The following is a 27,750-nucleotide window of genomic DNA, read 5'->3' as shown; positions in this document are numbered from 1 at the left end:
AATAGAGCCAGAGCCGGACACATAAATGGCGGATTAACACCCACGTCGGAAAAGGACTCGTTAATTCAATGATCGTGGGCCGGGTGGTTTTGGAGAGTGCGCTCGAGACACCCTCCGTAACATGTGAGATGTAGACTGAAGGGGGGAGATATTAACTGTGCGTTATTCCGGGCTAAACTAGCTAGCGGCTCCCCCCCCCCCCCCCCCTCTTCTATCCGATTTATGGTGGCTGACTCGATCCGTTTTCTCAACCTTCGCGTCCGTACCGGAGGAAAATGAAGAAGTTTAACATTAGGAAGGTGCTGGACGGCTTGACAGCGGCTTCTTCGTCCTCCTCCACCGCCGCCGCTCAGCCGGGTACTCCCAGTCAGAACGACGTTGTCCAGGAGACTCTCCAGTCGGAGCATTTTCAGCTTTGCAAGGTGGGTTTCTATTATTGTATTTTTTTTTTTTTTTAAAGCAAGAAAAAAAAAACCGTCTGCTTTTTCTGATGCACAGTCAGATGACAGCGGCGTGACCGAAGACTGGCGTTGTTTTCATCCCCATCAGAGCTGCTGCCTCTCATTGGGATGGAAATCAGTCCACATAGTGCACACACACACATATACATGCAGCTCCCAAAAATCACACACGTTCTAAAGACTTCGTGTTTAAACACACAAGTTATGTCTGCAGTGGCGTTTTAAACAACAGGGGGGGAGAAATCAAAGCGAACCACTTCCCCAGGCTCTTGTCTTGTGGGCTGGATCCAGTTTCTCCAGTCAGCCAGCTCACATAATCAGCTCATAATCTTACAATACAACACTCACATGCCTGTGGCTGGAATAAACTCCTCCTCTCCACACTGCTCCGTGAGCGGATCCCTTCCCGAGGAGAGGGGACATAATCCACACTTCCACTCAAGTGTCAAAGTGTAGTTTATTTTAGCTTTGGGACACAAGGAACACACAGTTTCTTTCAAAACTAGACTGTGAATGGAGCTGCTTTTGAATATGCAAAAGATGTTTGGGTTTTGTTTGTTTTTTTTGTTTTGTTTGCATTTGTATTTGCTGTGGAACCCTCCCCTCCACCCTTGAAGAGTATAACTAGTGGTTTCTGAGGTCGATGTTGATTCCTGTAGGCAAACTGGGAAGGTACCAGCAACTGAAGATTGGCAGCCACCATCCTAAAATCACACCCGTCGTTTAAATCCCAACCTGGCAGTCGAATCATGCAAGATTTCCTGTTGCTAAATTGTGCCTGCTTGAGTCACGCTGGCTCTCAGATCTGACTGTGAAGATTTTCCCCGAGATGTGTTGAGTCGGCCCACCAACCCCCCCCCCCCTCCGGCCCCAGCTGGGAGCAGAACAGGTCAGGTCCCAGGTTACTGGCCGGGGCACTACCTGTTACATAATCCCTGCTGCAAGCTGTACAGAGCTTAGCAGGATGGCGTGGTAAATTCACCAATCTAAAACAATTGAGTTACAGGAGCTGGATGATGATAGTATTTTGGTGGCCGGCCTCCTGAGAGGTGCTTTCAATGATGCTGCAGGCGATTATCAGCCTTCGGATGTATGGAGATTGATTTACCATTGTTCTGTAGGGCCGAGTTTACACACACACACGTCAGGCAGTTATTAGGAAAACATCCCAGTCTCCGTTTGCACTAATGTTTATGCCTTATCTAATTTATTTTCATAATGAGACTAATTTTCCACATTGATGGATTACGTATGAAGGACATTAGGATGTTGTTGGGTTTTTTTTGTTGTATTTTTTTCTCTCTCAGCTCATGTCAGCTTGACCGTGTAGGAGATGATTGATTAGCAGAGTGGAGGTCTGATATAAATTCTGCTCTTTCCTTCAGACTGTGCGTCATGGCTTCCCATATCAACCATCCTCAATGGCTTTTGACCCCGTACAGAAAATCTTGGCCATCGGGACTCAGACTGGAGCTTTAAGGCTGTATCCTTTCTCTCTTTTTTTTTTCCTCCCATATGAAAACGAAGACTGACACAAAAGGAAAGTTAAGCCTGAGTGATTCAACAGTTTTTTTGGTTTGTTTTTTTTAATATCCCAGTCATTCATTTGCACACATGTACACACCAACAACATCACCCCTGGGTCAAGACCCGTCTCTCAGTTCCTGAAATTACTTTACATCATATAACCAAGCAACTATTCGGCATTCTGGGGAAATCACGTGATACGTGATGACTTCTGCCCTTCTGTCATCCAAATGAAAGGAATATCCAGACTGCAGTTGGGGGGAAGTGGAGGTTTTTTTTTTCAGAGGTGGATTCTTGGTGAGGAAGTGTTTGTGTGCAGCCAGCAGCGTTCTTCTGGAGCACCAGGGCTCATTAGTGCTATCTCTGCAGTAGCATGAGCAGCTCCTCTGCCATATGCCGAGGAGCCAACCTCATCAACTGCGCTGCCCATCCAGTGCCGGAATGCCGCTTCACATGTTCTGTAAACATAAGTGGACTTATACAACACATACAACCAAGCTGCCACTGTATGATCCCCCCCCACCCCCCCCCAGGCAGTGGGAAGGGATTTTTGTAATTGTGTTCGAGGATTAAAAAGAAATGTTTTTACAGCTAAACAAGTAAGAATAAGTCATAGCAGCAACACTAACCTCTGGATTTCATGCTTTCAGATGTCACATGAGTTGGTTCATTCATATCCATGTTGCTCTTTCTCCCGATGCCCCCCCCACCCCCCCCCCCCCCCATCAGGAGGTCCATCTGCTTTGGTTTAGATTTTTATTAGAAGCGCCCCCGTCCTCGTCTTTATCCACTCTCCAGATTAAGAGAGTGCTGTGTTTTCTCAGTGCAGAGGCCACACACCGCTTCCATGTTGTCCTAATGTGCAAGGTGGAGCTGATGGGGGGATTATTGTCATTCAGGCAATTGGTCCATTTATCAAAAGACGGGCTTTATCGATCCACCTCATTGCCCCTGGAGTTTGGAAACGCTGCCACAGCTCAGTAGACAGAAGCTCAATGAGGTGTCTACAAGCAATAAATGTCTGCTTTTACAAGATCTGTCTCTACTACAGTGTTTTAATCAGCGTGTTACTGTCGACAGTTCCAACGCTCATTTTGAACCTTAAAAAATCAATTGTACATCTTGTTTGGTTGAGAAGGAACTCCAGATTTTCAACGTTTTGAACATGACCTCACATTTCCTTTTTTTTTTTTCTGATTCGATTTTTGCACCTAAATCTATACAGTATAGATATTTTGATGTGAATTGGCATTAAATCAGTAGGAGGAAGTTTTGTTATACTTTTTTATCCATTGATCCTATATGGTATGTCCTGGACAGGTCACCAGTCCATGACAGGCCAAACTAAAGGGCAATGACAATTTAACGCCGCGACTCTGGGAGAAAACCTGTGAACCTGCAGGAAGAACATGGAGACTCGCACACAGGAAGGCCTCTAAGCCCAATCCAGACTTAAATCCTCTCTAAAAAAAAATCCTAAAATGAGTATAACAGCTTTCATATGGAACACAGTCACAATAACTTCCTGCTCTCATGATCATCTGTCTTCTTTGTCAGGGAAAAAAACTGCTGATGTTGAAATGCTGTGGTGAACCACCATGGTTTACTGAATGAGGAAGTGTTGATGTTCAAACATTGTGACTTAAGTGTGAGATGTCTGAAGGCTCCGCAGGAACAGAGAGGAAATCATTGTTAAGCTCGACAGAGCAGAATGGTGTCTGTGTCTCATGTGATCTTAGATTTTAGTGATTTACACAGGCTGTGCAGCATATTTCTTCTCCTTGGTGGATATATAACTGATCTTCTATGCTTGTTGGGAGGGGTTTAACTAGAAACAATCAGTCAGTTATTTTTACAGTTCCTGAAATGTCTTGTGTTTGCTGAAATATTGCAATATAGTCCAAATAAATACTGCCTCAAAGAGTCTTGTGGGAAATGTAGAAGTTGGGAAGTCTGAAAACAATTATGTAAATTACATAGTCTGAGTTTCTGTAGCTTCTCTGACAGCGGAGTATTTTTTGCTCCTAATGTGTGGAAGGAAGTAAAAGAAAATGCCTTTACTCGCTCACAGCAGTGATAAAATCTTGTTTTGAGGTCTGTCTTGGTAATTTCCTGCTAGCCTAGAAAGTCGCTTTGCTCAGCAGTGCCATTAACCTACATTAGAACAGAATCAGTTCAGGGTCTGCACACCTTCACTGTGCACCAGCTCATGGTCACACAAAAATGAAAAGGAGAAAGCTGCACCTTGTTTTTACTGTGACAAAGGGATTCTGCTGCATTATAATAATACAAATATGCAGCAGCGTTGGATTTGAGCATCCTTGTGCTTCCGACTGCTTCTCTGGTCTCATTTATGCATGACCAGCGGGCTTGAAACAGACTTAATGACTCTTCCTCCTCCATTGTGGACCTGTGGAGACATGAAATCCATTAATAATTCTGACAAATGCTGTCCAGGATCGGTGAGGCCACGAGCTAAACCTGGACGAAAAGGTTATGGGTGAGTGAGAGTTCATTTGCCAGCAGCCCTCGCCTGGCGCCAGCTGAAAGTCTAAAAGTCTGTCCCTCGGCAAGGGAGATGCCCGCTGGTTAGGCTGTCCCGCAATCTCCTGCAACCCCACCTTAGTTTGTTTAAGGCATTGAGGGATTGTTTGATCACAGCTTGGTTTAATCCTGTTCGGGGCTGTTATGCTGTCTCAGCTGAAAAAGGACTTAGATGGCGAACGCCGTGGAGCTCCCCTCCGACGCGAGCGTCGGGGAAACCGTACACCTTTTTCGTCTTCGCACACAATCTGCCCATCTCGAGATTGCATGATTAGATCCTGTGCGGTTGCCCCTCTGCTGCACGTCTCCGTGCACAGGATTGGCTCCATAAGGCTGGAGCGAAGCTCCCCTTATAAAACTTCTCACTTCACTGCCATTTGTGAAGATGTTTGGTGGCTTTCCCAGGCTGTGGTGTCTACGTGGCAGCAGCAGTGCACCACTTCGCCCTCTTTTTTTTTTTTTTTTTAATCATACATGCTTGTATGAGCGTCTGCCTTCAGTGATGAATACACAGAAGTTCTCCTGCCTGAAGTGAGAGTTAAGTTAATTATACTGCTGTCACTCTGGCTAACACACGTGAATGAACTAGGAAGACAGGGCCCACTGATTTTATTCATAACTCATCGGTTTGGTGTGCTTCATGGTCTAGTTGTTGTCCTTTTTTTTTTTCCCCCCCAAGACTGCAAATTTAAAATGTCAGCTTACCTCTTGTTCAGGAAACATATCAACATTGAAAACCCCTGATATTGACCCAGAAATGGCATGTAAATCATCAGTCTCACATTTTCTAAGAATTTCTTTCCAGTTTTCTTTGACTAAACTCTCTCAGCTTCGGCCGAGCGGGCGTGGAGTGCTACTGTCAGCATGAGAGCGGTGCTGCTGTCATCCAGCTCCAGTTCCTGATCAACGAGGTTCGTTCTCACTAACTGTTGCCTTCTGTTACCTGCCCCGCCCCGTCACCCTTTGTCTGTTCACTCCTCTCCCACATGTCTCTGCCCAAGTTCCTTTTTAGCCAGTATCCATGGCAATTAGTTAGAATTTGTTAGCCGCATGCTTCTGTGATGAACATACTTATGTACATGTGACAATAAAGCAGCCACATAAAAAATAAATTAAAAAATACACACAAAACGAATATGTTGTTGTTGCTTTTTTGAACCACAGGGGGCGCTGGTGAGTGCCTTAGCTGACGACAGCGTCCACCTGTGGAACCTGAGGCAAAAAATCCCAGCGATCCTGCATTCGCTCAAGTTCAACAGGGAGAGGTACGGTAACACGCTGCAGATTATGGAAGATCAGCATTTCATTACAGCTGCAGGTTACTTAATTTAAAAGCAGTGGAGGTACTTTGTTACTGCAATTAAAAAAAAAAAGCAGCATTCTTTTTTACTTGGGGCAGTAACTATAATCACATTTCTGTTGTCTTCAGTGCTCTTAACCTTCATGTCCACACACTATGGACATTTTGCACTATTCTAATGGAACTGTGGAAAATGTCCCAAAAAGTACTAATATATGATACAAATAAATTACTTTTGCATCATTTTTAGTTAAAACTTCTATTCAACGTTCATCCTGATCAAAACAATAAAATATTTCAATCCTTTAAATACCAGCCTGATGACTCGATGCTTATTTATCAGTAACATATTACGCTGTTTTGAATACTTAATTTGAACTTGGGGGTTGAATGTGGTTCGATAAACTGTAAAAGCATGTAAAATGAATATTCAATTATAAATCAGGTAATGATTTCCTTTTTAGTCAGTAGAAAAGTGCAATTTCAGCAGTAATAAATGACACGCGTTGTATGCACAGGTCTCCAAGGAAGAAATGGCAGATTTTATTGGGAAACAGTAAAAAAAGGCCAAATTAGCCATTGGCGAAAGAGTATAGTAAATTAAAGTGATGCCTGAGTGTTAATAATTAGCACATAGCTGCATTGCTGTAGTGTTGCTTTGACACATTAGCTGATCTGTGTCCTTATAACAACTCATTAATGTTTAATTTGAATAAATGTCTACACAGCAGCAGACGGGCAGCATGTTTTTGGTAACCACGGCATCATCATGTGGCCCATTTATATTATATAATGGGAATAAATGAACCAATAATATTACATTATCCTGACAAATATCATTTTGAATTTGTGCAAACATTTGGTCACTAATTTATTTGTAATACGGACACATTTATACACGTCTTGTTAATCCACAATTTCCATGTTTTAATGAAAATTACACTGAAAATTGTAGCGAAACACGATAAAAGTGATAACACGAGATCAGTCAGTTGGACATTGTAGATGTGGTGTATGACTGAATGCATCTTCCTACCAGTTGAGGAAAGACAGCAGTATCTACTGTGCTATTCCTCCCCGCTGATCTATATATAGTCTGGCTTCATTAGTGTGACACAGTGCATGGCCTTTGTAATTAAATCTTAGTCACTTGCCTCTCCTTCCAGTTGGACCAGCATGATTAGGGGACAAGGGGTGGCCCTGTGATGGGATTTGAGTCATGAGACATTGAAACGCTGATGGATCCTGATCTCTTGCAGGATCACATACTGCCACCTGCCCTTCCAGAGCAAATGGCTGTACATCGGCACCGAAAGAGGAAACATCCACATTGTCAACGTGGAGTCCTTCACTCTCTCAGGCTACGTTATAATGTGGAACAAAGCCATCGAACTGTAAGTATGGCTTTCAAAACACTCCCCTCCCCTTTTTACTCGCTGCCGTGGTTTGCATATCTTCCTCACGCACTCGTGCAGTTGACACTCGACCAGGAAACTTTGAATTGCAGGAGGAATGTGGAGGCCCGTGTCTGCAGATCCAGTGCATCCTGCTGGCTGCGAATACTGTAGCTCCGATCAGTGTGAGGGCGGTACGGAGGCGGTGATTGTGCCTTGCCAGGACTTGCTGTTGAGACTTCTGGAGGTGTTTGCTGCCTGATTTAACAGAACATCTCTGATAGGAAGTGCCCACTTTAATGACCCCAGCGGCTTATCCGGCGTCACCCACTCTCCCATGTGATCGCACACCGTAAGCGATCACAAGGAAAACCTCTTGGTTTTTTTTTTTTTTTTTGCGGCACACATCCTGTGCATCAGATATTCGACTGCGTTTCCGGCGGGATAGCCAATATAACTTGTCAAGGGTCAAACGTAGGTAAACTTCAGTTTTGCGTGTCTTGGTTATATTAGCAGTGCAGTGCCTGTTACCGCGCATTGAGGGAAACATTCATCGAACATTCCTTGAAATACTACAGCCCAGAGTGTTAATCTAAGCATGTTATCAGTACTTTAAAGTCAATACGTCAAATTTACACAAGGTTGAAATATGTGAAAATTTTTTGAAATTGCACATATTTGACCATTTTTAGATAAATCTAAATTAGGTAGATTGCACCATGGAGTTTGGGAAAACATTGGCTAAACCGTCTCGTAAAAAGAACCCTAAATACAATGTACTAGTGTTGTGTACCAAAGCATCACTTTTCGTAGTTACATCGTCTGTAGTTTTGTTCAAGTTAAAAGCATTCGTGTGGCAAATTGTAAAGATGCTTTGCCAGAGTAAGGGGGCAAGAAATACCAGCAGCACTGATCAAAATCTTTAGCCCAACTGTTTATTTATTTGTTATTCTGATTGTAATAAATGTACTATTATTAGTTTGGGATAAATATAGAAACTTATCGAAATTTAATGGCGGAGCGGGCCAGTCTCTGGTAGATGAACCCTTCCCACACACCTTCTCCTTCGTAGTTTGCAGCCTCTGCAAACATGTGGAGTCACAAACACCCCCCCCCCCCCCCCCCCCCCGCATATTGTAGTGACTTACTCTGCAGTTTCTTTCGTCCCCAATGATGACGAGGTGCTTTCATGTCGCACGTTCTCTTGTTTTCTGAAGCGTAACAGTGTAAACACGCTGGAGAAGTCTCATTTTAAAAAAACACCCACTGCCGCTTTGCTCTGTTCGACTCACTCCGCTTTTCTTTTTTTCTAAATAAATCAATGCCACATTTTGTTTAGTTTTTTAACTCTCAGTGGTAACCCCAATATTTTCTTTTAATAAACACCGCATACAGGTTAAGAAAAAAAAACAACAACAGAAAACAAGCCAAAGTGACACGTCAATGGCTGTGTGGCAGGGCGAGAGACGCATTAATCACGCGGCACAATGAATCGATGAAGACATTTGTTGTAGACACTTTTAATTATCCAGGCGTCAAGCTCTTTGTAGTCAATGAGCTACATACGGCCCGATTTGATCTCAACGGACCCAGACTGCTCAAACACCACCATCATAACCTATGAATATTGAGGTTTTTTTTTTCTCACTTTCAGTGCAGAAAATACAATTGCATGAAATTTCTTGAGAAGCCCCGTCACATCTTCAGCTGAATGATTTTGCTTTTGGCAAACTCCCCTTCGTGTTACAGCTTTGGCGCTCATGATATTTAACTGGCATTATGTGTGCATTTTTTTGGTCTTAATGTTACATTTTGACCTCTAATCTTGCTGAAACGGTTCAATCCCCAGTGGGCAAATTTAAAACAGCAGTTACACATTTGACATTTTAACACTTCATCCTGCTCGTGTCTTTAGAAAATGACTGAAGCGGTTGATTTAGTGGTATTGATGTACTGGGTGTATGGAAGTAGACGTTGGCTAACGGTTCCATCTTCGTGAGCAATTCCGATGTGGAACGGGGACCAACACAACAAGTGGCCTGTAGTTTGAGCTTGAAAAACTTCTGTACAGTTGCTCTCATTGTGTGGCTCATGCATGGAAATGAGATGAAATGTGATCATTGCCATCTGAAGCTTTGTTGTATGCCAGACAAACAAGCCCCTTTGGATTATGTCCAAACAAACTGTGGTGCAGTGCAATTAAAAAATATGAACCAAGTGTGGATCGAATATCTCCAAATAGACCAAACAAATAGATGCAAGTCTTTTAAAGGTTGTATAGGCTCTTGATGAAAACACATGGCCGTGCAGCTTTGTTATCATCAAGGTTTGGAGAGTTCTGTTGTTGTTCATGGTGAATCAAGTAGAAGCATATAATCGTTCAGATAATTTATTCTTCCATATTTCATTTAATCTTAAACTCTGAGGTTTCATGTCCTGCTTTTTTTCAGCCAGCAAATCATAAGGATTTTTTTTGTTATATTTAATTACTTTAATAATTGCCTTGAAGACAGTTTAATGTATCGTATTCATACTTTGAGTGCAATAGTTGCATAATAAAACAGTTAGCGGTATTGGAGGCATTCCAGGTCGTGGCGATTACCATTTGGAGTTTATATCTCGGTGCGTCACTGCGACATCTCTGACTGTATCGACTCATCAGCAGGCATGAGGTCATTAGTCGGTGGAGCCAGACCACATTCAGAGGCAGCAACACTTTCTTCAGGCCAGACCTTCACTTCCTCCGTGGCCCGTGCTCTGTTGCCACGGTGATCCAGTCTTCACACTCTATAATCTCTCATAGACCCTCATATGCCCCTTCTCCCTCTGATGTGTCATGTCTTGTCTCTTTCTCTGCTGCACTGATGCACATTTTCATCCTATAATCTTATTTCTCTCTCTCTCTCTCTCTCTCTCTGTCTCTCTCTTATTCTCTCCATATGCACAACAAAAGATCACTACTGATCTTTTGACAACTCTCCTAATACCTTCTGTGTTCTATTATTCCCTCTAAAAGCCACAGAACATATTTCAGACACATTTTACTCATCAGCCAAACATTGTTTTTACTCGCATAAAGCAAATATTCTTGCATTTCTTTGGTCTTTCCACTCGCAGATCCACCAAGACACACCCAGGGCCTGTTGTGCACATCAGTGATAACCCCATGGACGAGGGCAAGGTAACTTTAAATGCTATATAGTCTGGACAGCACAGATACATTTCATTTCTCGAGATGTGAAAGAACTTTCCACAATTTGTTCTCTCTTGAGGTGTTTTTTTTCTGCTCTAGTGCATGGACACAGTGTCTGGCTGATAATATATCACTGAAACATCACATTTTGGTGTCGCAGTGAAAGAAAGTTCCGTATTTTTGTTGAATAATAGTTCCTAGAAATGTCAGACAAAGTTAATAGATTGAGGAGGAGATACTGCTTTATTTGACAGCACAGTGGTCTGAACACAAGCTAAATACATAAGCAACTGGGATATCAATTAGTAAATAAAATGTGTTGTTTAAATATACAGTGACTCAGAATAATTGCACAGAAAATCTAAACCTTTGAAGCAATTTCTTCTGTCATAGAAATACGGTTTCTAATAATGGATTCATTTGAGTTATTCATCAGTATTCAGTGAGCTTTAGTTTTTGTAGTCAATAAGATTAAGCCCTTCCTACAAATAAGCAATTATCTAAATAAAAAGTTGATGTAACATTGATGTAACAACTTATGACGAGGTTGTCTGTTATTCAGTATACTGTACTGTGTTAGGTGGACTGGTACTATAAGGCTTTATAAATGCTTAATAGCGCTGATCCACCCCTTAAATATTTCAGCTCCAGACTGCGATCATATAAATAATCCAAAGTTTTCATCCTGCCATGTAAAACCAGCCTTCGTTACAGTTTATGTACAAAATGTTGCTTCAGAGCGTTTCAGCTGATCCGCGCTCTGCTTCTCTTGTTATTGCAGCTACTGATTGGATTCGAGTGTGGTGTAGTGGTGTTGTGGGACTTGAAGTCCAAAAAAGCTGACTACCGCTACAATTATGATGAGGTAAGGTGTTATTTACTTTTCCTTTCTTTTTTTTTTCTTTCTTTTTTTGTTCTTTGTGAAGTTACCAGTATTCTGTGGGTCATCTCAGTGTTTAGTCCCATTAGGTTTGTTATCTTTCATTTCATTATTGAATGATAATGAAGTTTGTCAAATATATCGGATAATATTATTTTGTGTTTAACTGAAATAAATTAATCCGTAATGGCCTGGAGGTTTTGTGTTAGAATCGCATGGCCCACTGTGACGAGCCTGGAAGGAAGCAGCACAATGACACAGAAGGAAACGAGTAAATGACTAAGAATAGGATAGCAGTGGTCTGATCAAATAGAAACCTAAACATTGGAGTTGGAGTTCAACAGGGCAATGTGTCTGAGATGAAAGAGAAGACTGAAGTAAATGAAATAAAATGCCAGTGTTATTTAAATCAAGGTAAAAAATATAAACAAGGGTCCAAAGATATTTCAGTATCTAATGATGTGGCGCTGCATGTTTTCCAGGCAATCCACTCGGTGGCCTGGCACCATGAGGGGAAACAGTTTGTTTGCAGCCACTCCGATGGCACTTTGACCACGTGGAATATACGAGCCCCGGCCAAGGCTGCGCAGATCATCACGCCGCATGGTAGGGACCTGTTATATACACAGTGGCATTGTTTACATAGAAGAGCGGAGGTATCATAAACAGAGGAAACGTACGTCTGTTAAAAGAAACCCACTCATTCCACTTCCTACAATTGTCAAGGTGTGACTGTGTTAAAGAAAACAAACGAAAAAAAAACAAACAAACACCCCACAGATGGATTGCAGTGATATGTCCATATGTGTGCATGCCACCATATGCACGGTGCTGGTGCAGTTTAAACCTGAGTGGGTTTTTTTTTTTTTTTTTTTAATTCTTCTGCTTGACCTCCAACAGGAAAGCAGCCTAAGGATGGAAAAAAGCCAGAACCATGCAAGCCAATCCTGAAAGTGGAGTACAAAACAACAAGGGCTGGGTAAGTGTGACACTGGCAAGTCTCCACACATCCTGTGTCTTAACCGATTCGAGTTTCAGTCTATATCCTGCACTTGAAGTCGCTTTTCCTGTTTTTCTGCATGAATCTGACAAACCAGTCTTGTCGGCAGCATCCTCGTGCTGAAGAACTGTAAACGGTGTTCATTGTTACTGTTGTGATGACAATACAGTATGAACGGGTTTCTCCCATAAACACCACGTTGCATCGGCTCACGCAACCTGTACATTATGTCGTGGTCCGTGCCATCAAAACGATCACTTCCACTGACATGAATTCAGTTTTTTCCTCTTTTTTTTTTTCCTCAGGTATATGAGGGCAGGGATAAATATAGTTGTCATTTTATTTAAAAAGTTGTCTCCTCCCATTAACGATCCTCTTCAAATGGGGCCAAATAATCTCCAGAGAAAAGCACCGCAGTAACATTCAGTGTCCCTCTTTGCCCATTTACCACTGATTAGACCTCAAGTTGGGGTTTTTTTGTTTTTTCTATTCTTCACTCAAAACCCAATTTTCTTGAACAAAGCAATTAAAGTGTGTGTTTTTGTGAACCCAGGGACCCATTCATGGTCCTGTCTGGAGGACTGTCTTATGACACAGTGGGGAGGAGAGCCTGTCTGACTGTGATGCATGGGAAGAGCACTGCCGTCCTGGAGATGGACTATCCCATCGTCGACTTCCTAACGCTGTGTGAAACTCCATATCCTAATGGTGAGCTGCAGCACAGACCAGATGTACTCGGTCGTCTTTGATACAATACATTTTTTTTCAATTTTACTTTAATATTGTGCTGCTTTGTTTTTGCCAGACTTTCAGGAGCCTTATGCTGTGGTGGTCCTCCTTGAGAAGGATTTAGTTGTAATAGACCTGGGACAGATTGGGTAAATATTCCACTCTATTTATGTGTTTTTAATCGTACTTGAAACTTGATATGGATTTGCTTCAAAAGACCATCAAATACCAATAATAAACTCACGACTGGGATTTTTAGAACTATTCTGCTTTTACATCTGGTCAACTTTCAATATCAGGCAGTTTTGTTTCAATAAATTGAAATGGCCTGGGAGTTGTGGTTATAAGAAGTCCGCATGATGAATCAAGTGACAGGATAGGAGTAAAAGGGTTAAATCAAAGAAACAAGATGTGCCACCAGGAAGGAGGAAGGCCCCTTTGGAAGGAAGAGGTGGGTCTTAAATGGACTGAAGACAGCAGTCAGCTGCTTTTAGATTCCTGATGGCCAACCAGGGACCTGCAACGCCTGTGATCAACATTAAACACCACCTACACAGGCTTTTTTTATAATGCCGTAGGGCCGTCAAACTGTATTGACTGTTATTATAATACAAAATACTTTGTGCCTAATTTCCCACAGCTTTTTTTTTTTAATTATTTTAAACAAGTTTGCAGTTTTTTAATCACTTCATTGACACTTTGTTAAAATAAGCCTTTGTTATTTTTTTGGACCATAATTTTGTTTTTGCAAGCTCTTGGTGATGCAATTGGCATCCTTACTTGAATATATCATATTGTTTTACACCTCTGATAATGTAAGTTTTAATTATCAAATGTATTTTATTCAGTTTTATTTTTAAGGTTTTTTTAAATCACAAAGTTTAAAAAAAAAACTGGTGCGGTGACGATATGGAAACAGGTCGACCGCATTTATCCAGGAATTCCAGTATATTTGAGGCAGCCAATTTGACATACCATCAACAATTATTAGTTCTGATAATGCATCAAACCTCTTAAATGCACAGATTTCTCTTCAGTTATTTTAAGACGGGAGTCATTTATCAAATTTAACCCAATTGAGATGAATATTGCGCTGCAGTTTAAGTAAAAACCCGTCCGTCATTGCTTTGACAGGTATCCGATATTTGAGAATCCGTATCCTCTCACTATCCACGAGTCACCGGTGACCTGTGTCGAGTACTTTGCCGACTGTCCTGCTGAACTCATTCCTGCACTTTACTCCGTCGGCAGCCGGCAAAAAAGACAAGGTTACAGTAAGAAGGTACTACTGTCTGTGTGTGTAAAATAAAATGTCATCTGATTGGATCGGTTTGTAATCTGTTGGAGTGGAAGCTTGCAGAAGGGAGATTCAATCCATGAATAATTAAGCATGAAATGCAAATGGTAATAAAAAAAAAAAAAAAAATGTCCGTTTAATAAAATGTGTTTTGGTATTTGGACAGGAATGGCCCGTCAGTGGAGGAAACTGGGGCCAGGGCACACAGAGTTACCCAGAAATCATAATCACAGGGTCAGTAGTTTTTAAATTGATCATTCACGTATTGGATAGTAACTATTTGTAATGTTTTATATGAATTCTCCCCCTAAAAACAGACATGCTGATGGATCAATCAAATTTTGGGACGCTTCTGCATGTGAGTAGTTTTTGTTTTCAGTCATTTATTTTTTTTTTGGAATGGACGACTTTTTTTATGCGAAGTCACTTTTTGGTGACTTGCTATGTGACTTGCATTGATTGCCAGCAGTGACTCATCATGACTTTCCCGTTTCTTTCTGAAGTGATGCTTCAAGTGCTGTACAAGCTGAAGACTGCCAAAGTGTTCGAGAGAGCTCGCGGTAAGGAGGAGAAGCCCAGCACGGATATAGTGGACGAGGACCCGTTCGCCATCCAGACCCTGTCCTGGTGTCCCGAGAGCAGGATGCTCTGTGTGGCCGGAGTCTCTGCTCATGTCATCATCTATAGGTTCAGCAAACAAGAAATCACCACTGAAGTTGTTCAGGTTGGTGCCCGGTCATGGTGCAGTGTTCAGTTTGGTCTTTCAATATTCATTTAAATTCTAAAAAAAATTGTTTTTCCCAGTTTTGATTCACACATGAATGCCACAAAAATCCAAGTGCTTTTTCAGATTAATGCCTAAAAAGGTAAACTGAAGAGAAGAAGAATTGTCTAATGACTGCACAATGTTGCACATTGGCCCACCGTCACATGAAGCTCGCTAATCAGATCATGTCGGGTGTTGGCATTGATTATTTTCTTGTTGCAAACACTGTCCTTGAGTCTATTTGTTAGAGACCTCAGCATCTTGAATCTCCTGCTCAAACACTTGCTGTCCTCGTTATGTGCAGCTTCCGTCGAGACCTGTTAGCAGGAGAATATATATATCCATGTGACTTTATGTGATTTTACATCCTGAAATCCAAACATAGGAACAAAACATTGCTCAACTTGCAAATATTTTAAAGAAAGTGCATGTTTCTTTTTTTTGTTTCTTTTTCTTGTGTGATTTCTCTCTAAAATCATACAAGTTTTTGTTTTAGTATGAAGCATTAGAGATATTTTATTCAGTTTTTTTTTTTTTAATTCCCTTTGTTTAGCTTCTGGAGGTGCGGATGCAGTGTGAGTTTAGCGACGTGGACTCTCCTGATCCGGGAGGGGACCAGACCCCTACTCTGCCCACATCCGGAGCTTCCGCCAGCCCTCAGGAGACCGAGCTTCCTACTCAGCCCTCCACGGGCAGCAATTCTTCTGATGGACCCCGAGACAATATACCCTGTCTACAGTATGAACTTTCATGCTTTCTAGCCTTGTTTTTGTGAAAGTCTTAATTGGGCTCAGTATGCCATGGAACAGACCGACACACCGATGCGAGAAGGAGCCCTCTCCAGTCTGTTTCCTCGCCTTTTTATCGTTTCACAAACATGAATATTCTTCAAAAAAAAATCATTGAATAGTTGTAAATAGTACCTGCATCAAAGGTCCTGTAATTCTGTCTGTGTCTTGCCCAAGTAATGGTAAATCGTTCCGTTGTCAAGTGAGGCCTGTTGTTTCTTCCCGTTGTGTGTCTGCAGGGTGCGGAGCTCCCCGCTGAAGCAGTCTCCAGGCTACCAGGTGGAGCTCGTGATCCAGCTGGTGTGGGTGAGCGGGGAGCCACCGCAGCAGATCACCAGCCTGGCAGTCAATTCCTCCTACGGCCTGTAAGTCTCTGTGGCCAGTACATCCCATGTTTTGACATCATCTTCTGCCCACTCTTGTCGTGGAGGACCTTTTCTCGTGGCTGTGCTGGCGCTAAAATATGCGTGTGTTAGGAGATTTTAATTTCCTCCTGTCGGGAGGGAGGGTGGCGGGGGGGGGGGGGGGGGGGGTGTGTTTGTGAATCAGAACTGTAAGTAAAAGCCAGCCGAGATCACAGCTTTGAGTTGTCTCACCTCTCTTGTCTTCCAGTGTTGTGTTTGGAAACAGTAGCGGTCTCGCCGTGGTGGACTACCTCCAGAAAACTCTGCTTGTCAACATGGGAACTTCGGAGCTGTACAGCCCGTCTGACCCCTACCAGGGGCAGCCCCGCTCGCCGCGTAAAGCCCGGCAGCCTTCCGGAGGTGAGCTGCACTCCACCTCCGTCGTGTTCGTGTGCCGATCTCTCTCTCGGAGCGCTGTGAACGAACCACACACGCTGCCCCGGCGATTGCAGTCGACGTTCCATTTATTTGCTGCCTCCTTAATATTCCTCATTGTTGCTGAGCTCTATCTGGCTGGTGGCAGTGGGTTTTCGGGAGGCCGCGGTGACACTTGGCAGCTGCCCCGACTTCACACCATGAGCACCGCCCCCTGCAGTAGCTCCTCTCCCTCAACAGGGGGCATCGCTGACAGATTCTCCATCTGTTCAGTTGGACACAGCAGAGACAGTTCGGCATGCATGTTAGTGATCCATGCAGTCTGAGCGGATGCTGCATCAGAGCTACTCTGCTGGTTATCTTATGATTTCTTTCGCTGATCAAATTGATGCATTGCCTCCTTTAGTCATGCTCGTTAATGCGGCGTCTTCCGTTTGTCTGTTGCTGTCTAATCATCCTGTCAGTCGCTGTTTATGTTCATTCTTTTCAGTCTCAGTAGTCTGACGCTCGCCTCAAAATAAAACAGAATTCTTTCAAGCCGCAGGAATACTGATAAATACATCTTTTGCAGTCACAAACTTGAGCAGCAAGCCACTGAGACTTGATGCCGTCTTCTCATTTGCACTTATGGCTTCCAGTCTTTCTTGTCTCTTTTGTTTCCTGTGATTTGGTGAAGACATTCCACCTGTGGCGTCTTGCATGTCCAGAATATCTAACTTGTATTCTGAGTCTGTGAAAAAACTGCGTTCATCTCAATTCAGTAAGTCATGTTGCATTGCAATCTATTCTCCTCACCCCGTCGTGTCATTGTTTTCCTCTCAATCCGTGTTTGAGCTCATGAAGATTCATTTCTTGGTTTTGATGTAACACACACACACACACACACACACAAAAAAGACTTCTATCTAAGCATCAGCGCTGGTGTGGGAGGGCAGATTTGAGACATCACAAAACCAGGAAGTGTGTCTTTAAACCCTACCACCTGCCGCACTAGATAAACAAGACTGAGTCAACCGATTTGTTCCTAATCTGAGCAGGCTTGTTTACTACATTGTGTTGAGTAGCTATCCTTGCCTTTGTTCAAACACACGTGGCAGTCCTATTCCTGAAGGGGCACCAGTCCTGCATGTTACTGACACGTCGAGTGAGTGACTAATTATTGGCTGCCTGCAGAGTGCATTGACGTCAGATTCACTGGATTCAGCTGCGCTCCAGCAGCATGTGTTGTGTAGCATATAACTCAGCCTATAATCCAGATGAAAGGAAGCAGAAGTGCATAGAGATGAGTACATCCTGATGAAGACAGTATCATAACAAGACTACCAGCACAATGTCAAAAATGTATGGTTTTTGTGATCCTGATATATTCATACAGTAGGTAAGGCTTTACTTAGTAAAGTTTTAAATCTGTTTATTTTTATTTTTTCCTAATATGAAGAAAAGAAAGAAAAACATTGTAAAAATAAGTAATCTATTAAGTATTTGGGGAAAAAAAAAAAAACATGGTCAATGAAGTGTTTTACTCATCCATCTTTTCTAGTCGCTTAGGAGATCAACTGGAGCTTATCCCACCAAACGGTTTAAGTTTAATCCCAATTACCTCAGACAAGGCAGCTATATTTGTCGGGCAGATTTCAGCGACAATTCAATTCAAAATGCTTTACATTCACAAACATGTATAGTTGGCCATGGGAAAAGCGAATGAAAGCAAGAGATTAAAGACAAATGCACTGAAATCTAACCTATCAAAGTGATTACCTAGAAGAAAAAACATTAAGAATAAGAGTACAAGGTTTGTTGACTAGTTGTAATATCAGTAATTTTAAAGGTACTTGTAAAGTTTGGTCAACCGATTTACAATTGAATCATGATTGTATTAGGTTGTGGATGTCAGATTGAACCATCTTCCAGCAGGGACATAATAATTGACAATATGCAGAATTGTGGCCCCTCCAGGAACAGGCTCCCACACCTCTACTCTAATAGCTGAACCTTAATTAATTCCATGTATGCTGTAGGAAGTACGTCTTTAGGAAAAGTTTCTCCAGAGAGGGACTATTTCCTCTGTAATTTTAATTATGGTTTCTGTGGCTCCCACAGCGCTGTGTGACTCCAACGACGGGTCCAACACCTCAGAGGACCGCTGCAAATCACCTACTTCAGGTACGTCTCATGCTTCTTTTCACACTGACCTGGCAACCCTCCTTCGGGGAGGGGGGGTGTTAAATGTAATTCTTGAGCAGCGCTAGCCAATCCGACTTCTCAGGTTGCGATTGGTAATTCGAACTCGTCTGTTTTAATCACTGCCATTTACCATGTAGGCTCCACCTCACCCTGCAATTCAGATGATGAACGAAAGCAAAAGTTCATAGAGAAGGGTACTGTATATTCAAGTCCGAGTCTTCTTGAAAGTTTACGTGTCTGAGAGGTGGCTGAAGTTGTCTGATGTGTATTTTTAACCTCATTTCCAGTGAAGTTCAAAAGCAGACGCTTTTCCAAGACGGTTGCCAATGACTTTGGTAGTGTATCCACTGAATGTATTCTCCGTGATTACTCAACTCTTTTCTCTCTGAATGGCGGCGTCCCTAACCAAACTGTGCCTTAATCCTACTCCAGTCTGTGCATCTCTTGCCAGTGAATGCCTTAGTACCGTTACGGAAATGCAATTTTGGCTAATCACACAGTTTCTGGGGCTCTTATAGATGATTAATAAAACCAATCAAGATTCTTTATCAAATGCATGTCAGGACATCTTTTAAATGAAGGCCTGAGATTTTCTATGCATGTTTGTGTCATAATACCGCAGGCTGTTGTCACATAGCTGTGGATGTAATACTGTAAATTGGAAGATAATATTTAAAAGCTGTCCACATTTACTGATACAAAGGCATAGAAAATCTGCCTCCTGCCTCAATCTTTGCAGCACTAATGTCTAACCACCAAAATGAATGACTTATTCCTCTTCAAATCTAGACACCTCTATCTGTTTCTCATTGCAGGGCTTCAGTTCAGTGTTGAAATGTTTGGCTATCCACTGATTTTTTTTTTTTTCCTCTCCACCTACTCTTTTTGCATAACTGAATTGTAATTACCTTGTTTCTCGACTGCCTCTTGCTTTGTTTGACAATACAGACTCTTTTAATTGTCTGTGATGCCTCTCATTTGTATTCACATGGTTTCCTGCAGAGTGCTTACAGACTGTAATCGGCAACTTTTGGGGACCCACTGAAACGGCAGTACTGCTTGTGATGAGCAGCATAAAGAAAGGCAATAACCACAGTCACTTCCAGTGGGTTTGAAAGCAAAATGTTTTATAGTAAGGCTGGTTTGCAACAATAAGGTGGAATTTTATTCAAGATGAGCTCTAATCAATGTTTGGGGGGAAAAAAACTGTTTATAACTGCTTTCATTTGTTTATGATTTTATGATATCTCAATATGTACATCTAAAAATAGTATGTAATGGCAATTAATTGTGTTCATTTATACTCAGACATTGTCTATAACGCTCAAATGACTAGACAATAGGACTTGTATAAGCATCAAGCATAAGCCAACGATCATTTAAATTACTCAAATATGTAGATTTTATGAACACTGTAGAGGGAAAATCTGTAACTCAGTGGTGTAGTTGATAAACTAAAAGCAAGAAAAGAGTCCAAGCAGAGATTGAATATTCTCCATGCATCTGTGTGGGTTTTCTCAGGGCACTCCAGTTTCATTCCACAGTCCAGAAAACATGCATTTGGCTTTAATTGGTGACTTTAAATTGCCTGTAGGTATGAATGTGAGTGTCTGTGTGTGGGTGTGTGTGTGTGGGTGTGTGTGCATCTTTGTGTGCCTGCCTTTATGTGAGTCAGCTGGGATCAGCCCCCCTCGACCGATACTGGATAAAGCAGTTCAGAAGATTTAGGCTTAATACATTCTGCCTTTTTCTCACTCCTTTTTAGATGCATGTATTGATTAGTATGTGCAGATGTATTTGGATTGCACGTCTAATTAGACACAATCGTGGCTTTAATGATGTGTGTAGTTGGTGAATCAATTCTTTCTCGGTTGTGTATTTTGGACAACTATGTTTTAGAGAGACATCCTGCAGACTCGTAGAGACAGTCAATCACACATTTTTACACAATTTAGAGTCACTAATTAATACCAAATGTATCCTCAAACGCATGATTTTGGGATAGAACCCAAGTATTGGGAGGACACCGATGCATGCACGAGGAAATCATTCAAACTCCACACAGAAAGGCTCCCAACTGGACTTGACTGGATAAATATATGAATATATACTGTTTTTAATCTATTTTAACCTATATAACTACTATATATGAACTGGAGTCTATTCAGCTGAGACCTATCAGCTGGTTTCATAATACATTGGAAGTTTGTGATTCAACATATCCTGCTACGCAGCCTTACAGCAGGCAAAACACATTACAAATGTATACTTGTGATTTTCTATATCTTCCAAAGATATAAGGCAAAATACAAGTTGGTTTTACCTGGTAGTGCCTATTATTTGGGTAAAATCCACTAAAAGTAAATTAGATGTTAAAAATATATTGAAAGTTAATTGCAGATTTTGAGCGTATGTAGCTTTATCCATCTTCTCTACATGCTTTATCCAGTTACTGTGAAAAGCTACAGCCTCTCCACCCTCAAGATTTATGTTGAATCCCCACTCATTTAAAGAGGTTTTAAAGTTTGCTACATATTTGGAAAGTTTTGAAATGCATTGTTATTGGTGCAACCCAGCCTAAAAAGTCTCCAAAAGTTGTCCTTCAGTTTGTATCACCACTCTGAAGTGTGTTACGATTGTTTACATGAGGGGGGGGGGGGGGGGGGGGGAAGCCATAAAATGCATTCATTCTACTTGCAGCGTCCCTGCTTGTGATTTACTGTAACTGTTGTTCAGAGTTCTGATTCTTTCCTCATAAAACAGGAATATTTGTTTCTGTTACAGCCAGGATGTCTCGGAAAATTAGCTCCTCTTGTGAGCATAAGCCAGACCAGGGTAAGCACGACCGAATGACTTGAAGTTTCTGACAACTTCTGTGTTTCCTTGCAGGTGTGTCATCTTGTTTGAAGCTGCTTCTTCTTCTTCTTCTTCTTCTTCTTCTGCTTGGTTCACAGTCTTAAAGTGCATCCTGTTGCTGAGCCGTGTGTCTGTGTGAATGTGAGAGCCGTGGTGTTGTGGTATTTTTCTGCTTGTGAAGTGTGTTTCTTTTTGCATTGGGAGCAGCGGGGAGGGTCCAAGGACGGTGCTCTCTGACATGTAAAAAGCGCATAAATAGTGAGAGAGAAGTCAGGACGGCCGCCATGATGAGCCAGAAGGGGGCCGTCTGTAGAACTAAGTCAGCCCCCAACTGCCGTGAGTGGACCAGCCGCGGTCTGACTTGGGCTGCAGTGAGATAACCGATACTAATCCGCTTCCCTTCTCACCTCCACTGAGGATTTTTGTCCAAGAAGGCTTAACATGTGACACTAACCCTCTCACAATGATTGTGTCGCTCTCTCTTTGAGGACGCTCCGCTGTCTTGACTGTTAAAAATCTCACTTTCCTCGTTTACAGTTTTTTGGCTTGTGAAGAACTCGCAGGATGGGCGGTGTTTTCTGGCTCCTTGTGTCTCAGATCTTTCAGCGTTTCTGTTGGGATCCCTCATTTTCATTGCTGTCAACTCGACATAAAGGCATTAATAATTCCTGCTCCCTAAATGCCACTTTTTCCCCGGGAGTTGCAATAGTCCAAGAGCTTTTTTTTTTTTTTTTTTCCACATTGAGACATTTGTTGATAAAATTGCTTTACATTATGCAAGAACTTCTCAATGTTTAAAAAAAAAAAAAAAAGATGGTTGGTGTTTTGCTTTGTGTTGTAGCGCGGTCTCATCCTCCTAAGTGACATGAATGTAATAGAAGGTGTCCCCTGTGAAGCTTTTTGCCAACAGAGTGTTGCTCTAACCTTGTGACACAAGCTTGTTAAAGGTGCTCACTGCCTCACCTCTCACATCTGACACAGATCACTTCCTCACTCTCCTCGTTTTCTCTGCTTGACCCCGCTGTCCAGACGCCAAGGATAACTCATTCACACGCTCGCGCAGTTCCAGTGTCACCAGCATAGACCGAGAATCCCGGGAGGCCATATCGTCCTTCTACTTCTGCGAGAGTTTCCCCAGGAAGACGGACGGCCAGGTCAGCCCCTGTCTGCTGGTGGGCACCACGCAGGGCTCCGTCATAATGGTGGCCCTCAGCCTGCCGCCGAGTGCGGACCAGAGGCTGCAGCAGCAAGTCGGTATCGCCTCCTGTGGTAAGAAGCTCAGAGAAACATCCAGAACTCTCATTTACCATAGATCTTCCTCGTCCATTGACATGATAGCAAAGCTTCATCGTGGGTATTATTTTGTATCACAAAACATTGTCGGCGTATGTTTTGTAATCCACAAACAATTACAGTTGTAAAAGACATAAGAACATTTTGGGGACCCAGGTTTGAATTCTAGTTATAACAAGAAGGGCATCGAGCTTAAATTACTATCCAGGTCTACAGTGTAAGTTTGCAAAAAGTAGATAAAACACAACAAATGCCAACGGCCTAGACACAAACAAAATATATGTCATGTTTTTTTAAGTTAAAAAAAAAAAGTGAGTAATGTACCTCATGGTGTCACTTGAAGAACTGTTGGACGAATGAATGAATGGATAAATTATTAGCATTATTATGCGCAAGAAAGCAGTAATATTTGTCCAAAAATAATAATTAAAACAGTTAATTATGTTTGTAATAAAGTCAGATACCTTTTTAAAATGTATTCTAAGTTGTGTTCCAACAGAGATTAATAAAATAACGGCCAGTGTTTTTTGTGTGCTTTCATGCAAACATGGAAATGCACATTTATTTGCCATCATGTAATAATATAGTTTGTATTATGTACTGGCTTCTTGGTTCAGAACAGAGGAGCCTTTAATATTGTTCTGACCATGTCTTACCCAGTTTGAACTAACACCTTTAATGTTTCAGGCACAATGGTCGAGCTCAAAGGAGGAATTTTAACAATGGCACTGCTGGACTTCACTGGAACTCTGCTGCCCCCTACCTACGAGTCGTGGTATGACCCAAACGCCTCGGATGACGAGAAAGAGAAGGTCCGGAGACGCAGGCCAGCCTCTCCTCCCTCGTCACAAGAGGGCCAGGACACTCAGTTCGCCGTGCTGTGCTCGGAGAAACAGGCCAAAGTGTTGGCCATGCCCTCTCAAACCCGCCTTTACAAACACAACATCACAGAGACGTCCTTTGTGCTGCGGGCGGACATCGTGCAGATGGCCGGCACCAACTGCATCACCTGTTTCTGTGCTAACGGGGCACATAATGACTCTGAGGTATCGTCACAACTTGTCCTCTGCCGACATTTGACTCTACCGCCATGTCTGCAAACCTATGACCTCACGCTCTCTGCTCTTTTCCTCGGCCCCAGTTTGCCCAGTCTACGGCTCTGCTGGATTTCAACTACCTGCCGCTAACGGACATGCGGATAGCCAGAACGTTCTGCTTCTCTAACCTGGGCCAGGCGCTGTACCTCACCTCGCCCGCTGAGATCCAGAGGATCACCTACAGCCAGGAGACGTTGCGACAACCTGCAGGTCAGATCCTTTTAAATTCCTTCATCAAAAATAAACTTTCCCTGTGGCGTTGGAGAAAAGAATCTAAGAATTAAAGATATGGGATCACAAACTGACATTGTGTATTTATGTTTGGTTACGTGATCATTTTGGAATATCATGTTTTTCCTGATAGGTATGGGAGTCAAATTTTATGATCATGCTACTTTTATAGCCAATTTCCAGCAGCAACCAGGAATATAGGATATTTTAAATACAAAATAACAATTAGCTGCCAAAATTTGAACCACGAGTGATCGTTAGATTAGCTTCGAGTAGATTGTCCTTATCTGATTGAAATTGCAGTGGGATTAGTGAAGGTGGTGTAACCCATTCACGCAAATGGGACATCAGATTACCTCCCACTGTGAAGAGTTGTGCTCGTTTGTGTGTCAGTGAATTGAGGAAAATCTGCGCTGGAAAAGCGCAGACTGTTCATTTCACATTAAATAGTGTAATGGCTCAGAGAACGTAAAGTTCACAATAGTGACGCGTTGAACAAAGTCCAAGAGAAGCTATCAGAGTTATCATCAATACTGACGGGCTTCAGGGTGAAGCTGATGTGGGACTACATGGGCAAGTCGCAGACAGACGCCATAACAATGCAAAGCATCATGGGATTGAGCCACTGTTGAAACAAGAGGATATTCTTGGCGCATATCAATCAGCATTGATCTTTTTTATTCAGTCTTTATGTAAATAGGACAATCTGATCCCTCAATCAGATTAACAACAAGTGACCATATAAACGCAGCTCCAGAGCAACAAATAACTTTGAATCAGGTCTGGATATTCTATTAATGACAGATAATGTTTTGAACTTTATGTTTCTTAAATGAAGTGATGGTTAAAAAGTGATGTTTTGTCCACGAAGGTTTTAAATAATACATGCAGTGCACACTCTGCTGAAACTGCTGAACTAATAGAGTCACACTGATCTGTTTTTAAAAATATATTTACATATAGCACTGTGTAGATGTACTGATGGTTCCTTCTTCCTCAGGAGATGCTCAGTGAGCTTTTCACCCCAGTGGAGACTCCAGAGGCTCCAAACCGAGGTTTCTTCAAAGGCCTTTTCGGTGGAGGAGCTCAGTCTCTGGACAGAGAAGATCTCTGTGAGTCTCGACGGACTTCAAGTGTCGGTTAAAATACCAATTTCATGGTCGATTTTAAACATGTTGACGTTTCATGCCTTTCAATAGATGAGACCAGTTTCAGATTTTACCAGCTGAGAGTATTTTATTAGTATTTTATACATTATCTTGTTGTTACAATATTTTCATACAGAAGAGTCCAAGCCTACCGAACCAGGTTCTGTGGCCTCTAGCAATTATCAAGTATTATTTATCCACATATGAACGACTGCGGGGTTGAGAATACGAGCAGTAAAGAGATATACTCTGTTGACTGGCCCGACCTTTTGTGTATGTGGCCTTGTAACAACCAATAATGTATACATTTTAGCCATTTTAAATGTAATAAAGCCAATAATGAATTGCCAATAATCTAACAAAACCAAAACATAGAGTATCATTTGAAAGGGAGTATTTCCTCAATTAATAAATATAACCACTGTACCTGTTTGTTTTTATAAATAAACTGCACCAGAACTGCAGAAAATTGATATTATTTCAGAGAAATGCAGTTGTAGTTATGCATTTCAAATTAGCGACTGGTTTTTGCCTTTTCTTTTTGTTTAAAGGCTTTTGCATATTCGTATATCCAATCATGTTTATTTCCATTTGCTGTTTTTGTCACCGTTGTTCATACCCTGTTATCTCAATATTCAGTAATGCCACACGAGCCAAATTGTTACTTTTTAAAACAAGTTTTAATACTACTTCAATTATGTAATAACCCACTATTAATGTCTTAACTTATTAATATATTGCAAAGATTTGATCACAATGATGGCTCACATATTCCAACACTATTGGCAGTCATTTCGTTATTTGTTCTTAAAAGCTCTCAGTAGAGAAAGTTTAACCGTCCATAACATTAAATTTTTTTTATCTTGCCAGTCGGTGAAACGACTGCCGGTAAGGCGTCCCGTAGCCTGGCCCAGCACATCCCCGGCCCGGGCGGCATGGAGGGCATGAAGGGGGCGGCGTCGGGGGTGGTGGGCGACCTCGCCCGGGCCAGGATAGCTCTGGACGAGAGAGGACAGAAGTTGGGCGAGCTGGAGGAGAGAACGGCGGCCATGATGGCCAGCGCAGAGTCTTTCTCCAAACATGCCCACAATGTACGGTCAACCGGATCAGATTATCCTCCCCACAGCTTTGGTCGTACGTCATTCTGACTGATCTTTCCTCCTCTTTCCTCTCAGATGATGGTGAAGTATAAAGATAAAAAGTGGTACCAGCTCTGATGGCAGCGTGTGGAGCAACGGACTCTCTGAATCACGCACAGTGTCTCTAAGGAGCTGCAGGTTCCTCTTCTCTTCTCGCTTTCTCTCCACGGGGGAATTTCTGTTCAACAGAATCATGTTTTATTTTTTATTTTTTTATTATTTTTTTTGTTTGTTTGTTTTTTGTCCCCCTCTGCACAATACCGTCACTCTGTTACCTCAGTCAGTCACCAGAGGACTGCTGCAGAGTCGACGCTGGCCAATGGACATGGAAAGAAATGGAAGAAGATGAGGTCGAAGGAATCTCTCATTCAATTTCACCTGAGAGCAACCAGAAGAGAGAGAGCGGACCTTTCATATCCATCATGCACTCGTATATGTGTCTCTCTCTCTCTCTCTCTGTCTCTCTTGTGCTCTCTCGCTCTCTCGCTCTCACTCACTCACTTGAAAGAGGAAAGACATATCTGCAAAAAAATGTACTTGTGGTGGCCTGACTGCAATTGTTTATTTTCCTTTTTCTGCCCTTTACGGTGTCTGCCAAACACAGTGAACTTAAACGAGGAGAAAAGTCTGATGACCCCGTTTTGTCCTTCAGAAGTAATCAAGTCAGTGAGCAAGTCAGGCTGAGAAGAACCGATTTAATCAATGAAGGACTCGCGTCTGTCTAAATTATTTGTGGGAGTTTGTCTTTGACCTTTTGTCAGTCGGTGTGTTTTTTGTTGGGGGTTTTTTTTGTCCAGAAAGGGCCTTTTCCAAGCACTTAAAGCAGTAAAAACAAGTAAAGGACAAGGAGATGATGAATCTATTGCCTCTCATCGAATAAGGGCTGGTAGTACACTAGTTCATCACTGACCATACCTTTTACAGCATTTTGCAACCAAGTTGTTTTAGGTGCAACCGACAGCTGGATTTTTTTTTTTTTTTTTGATTGTGTTGATTTGTTTTCCTTTTTGGATGATTTCCCTCAGTTGAATTATTTATTGAAGCAGCATAATAGATAGGAAGTGAACTAAGTATATAGTTGGGCATTCATTTTTTTCTTTTTGTGTTTCTTTCGTCAAAAAATAAATTGCACAAATTAGCACGC

The 27,750-nt window shown here is 42.1% G+C and overlaps 1 protein-coding gene across 1 annotated transcript; it reads left to right on the top strand.

The window, feature by feature from the left end:
- Positions 1 to 123: 123 nt before the first annotated feature.
- On the top strand, positions 124 to 27,750 carry stxbp5b (syntaxin binding protein 5b (tomosyn)). Its single transcript, XM_080512932.1, is given in 31 exon segments — positions 124 to 422; positions 1,847 to 1,944; positions 5,362 to 5,443; positions 5,697 to 5,797; positions 7,092 to 7,226; positions 10,344 to 10,407; positions 11,201 to 11,284; positions 11,782 to 11,905; positions 12,200 to 12,278; positions 12,853 to 13,007; positions 13,105 to 13,177; positions 14,163 to 14,310; positions 14,492 to 14,559; positions 14,643 to 14,683; positions 14,829 to 15,049; positions 15,645 to 15,829; positions 16,119 to 16,244; positions 16,492 to 16,643; positions 18,759 to 18,821; positions 18,980 to 19,036; positions 19,130 to 19,177; positions 21,627 to 21,677; positions 22,728 to 22,967; positions 23,679 to 24,016; positions 24,018 to 24,037; positions 24,133 to 24,146; positions 24,149 to 24,282; positions 24,284 to 24,298; positions 25,320 to 25,431; positions 26,338 to 26,558; positions 26,643 to 27,750. Coding segments are annotated over 31 exon segments (3,438 nt in total). The 5' UTR covers positions 124 to 275; the 3' UTR covers positions 26,685 to 27,750.

The sequence above is a fragment of the Blennius ocellaris genome (genome assembly GCF_963422515.1).
Source record: "Blennius ocellaris genome assembly, chromosome: 17".
NCBI lineage: Eukaryota > Metazoa > Chordata > Actinopteri > Blenniiformes > Blenniidae > Blennius > Blennius ocellaris.
This window is presented reverse-complemented; position numbering and strand designations above follow the sequence as displayed.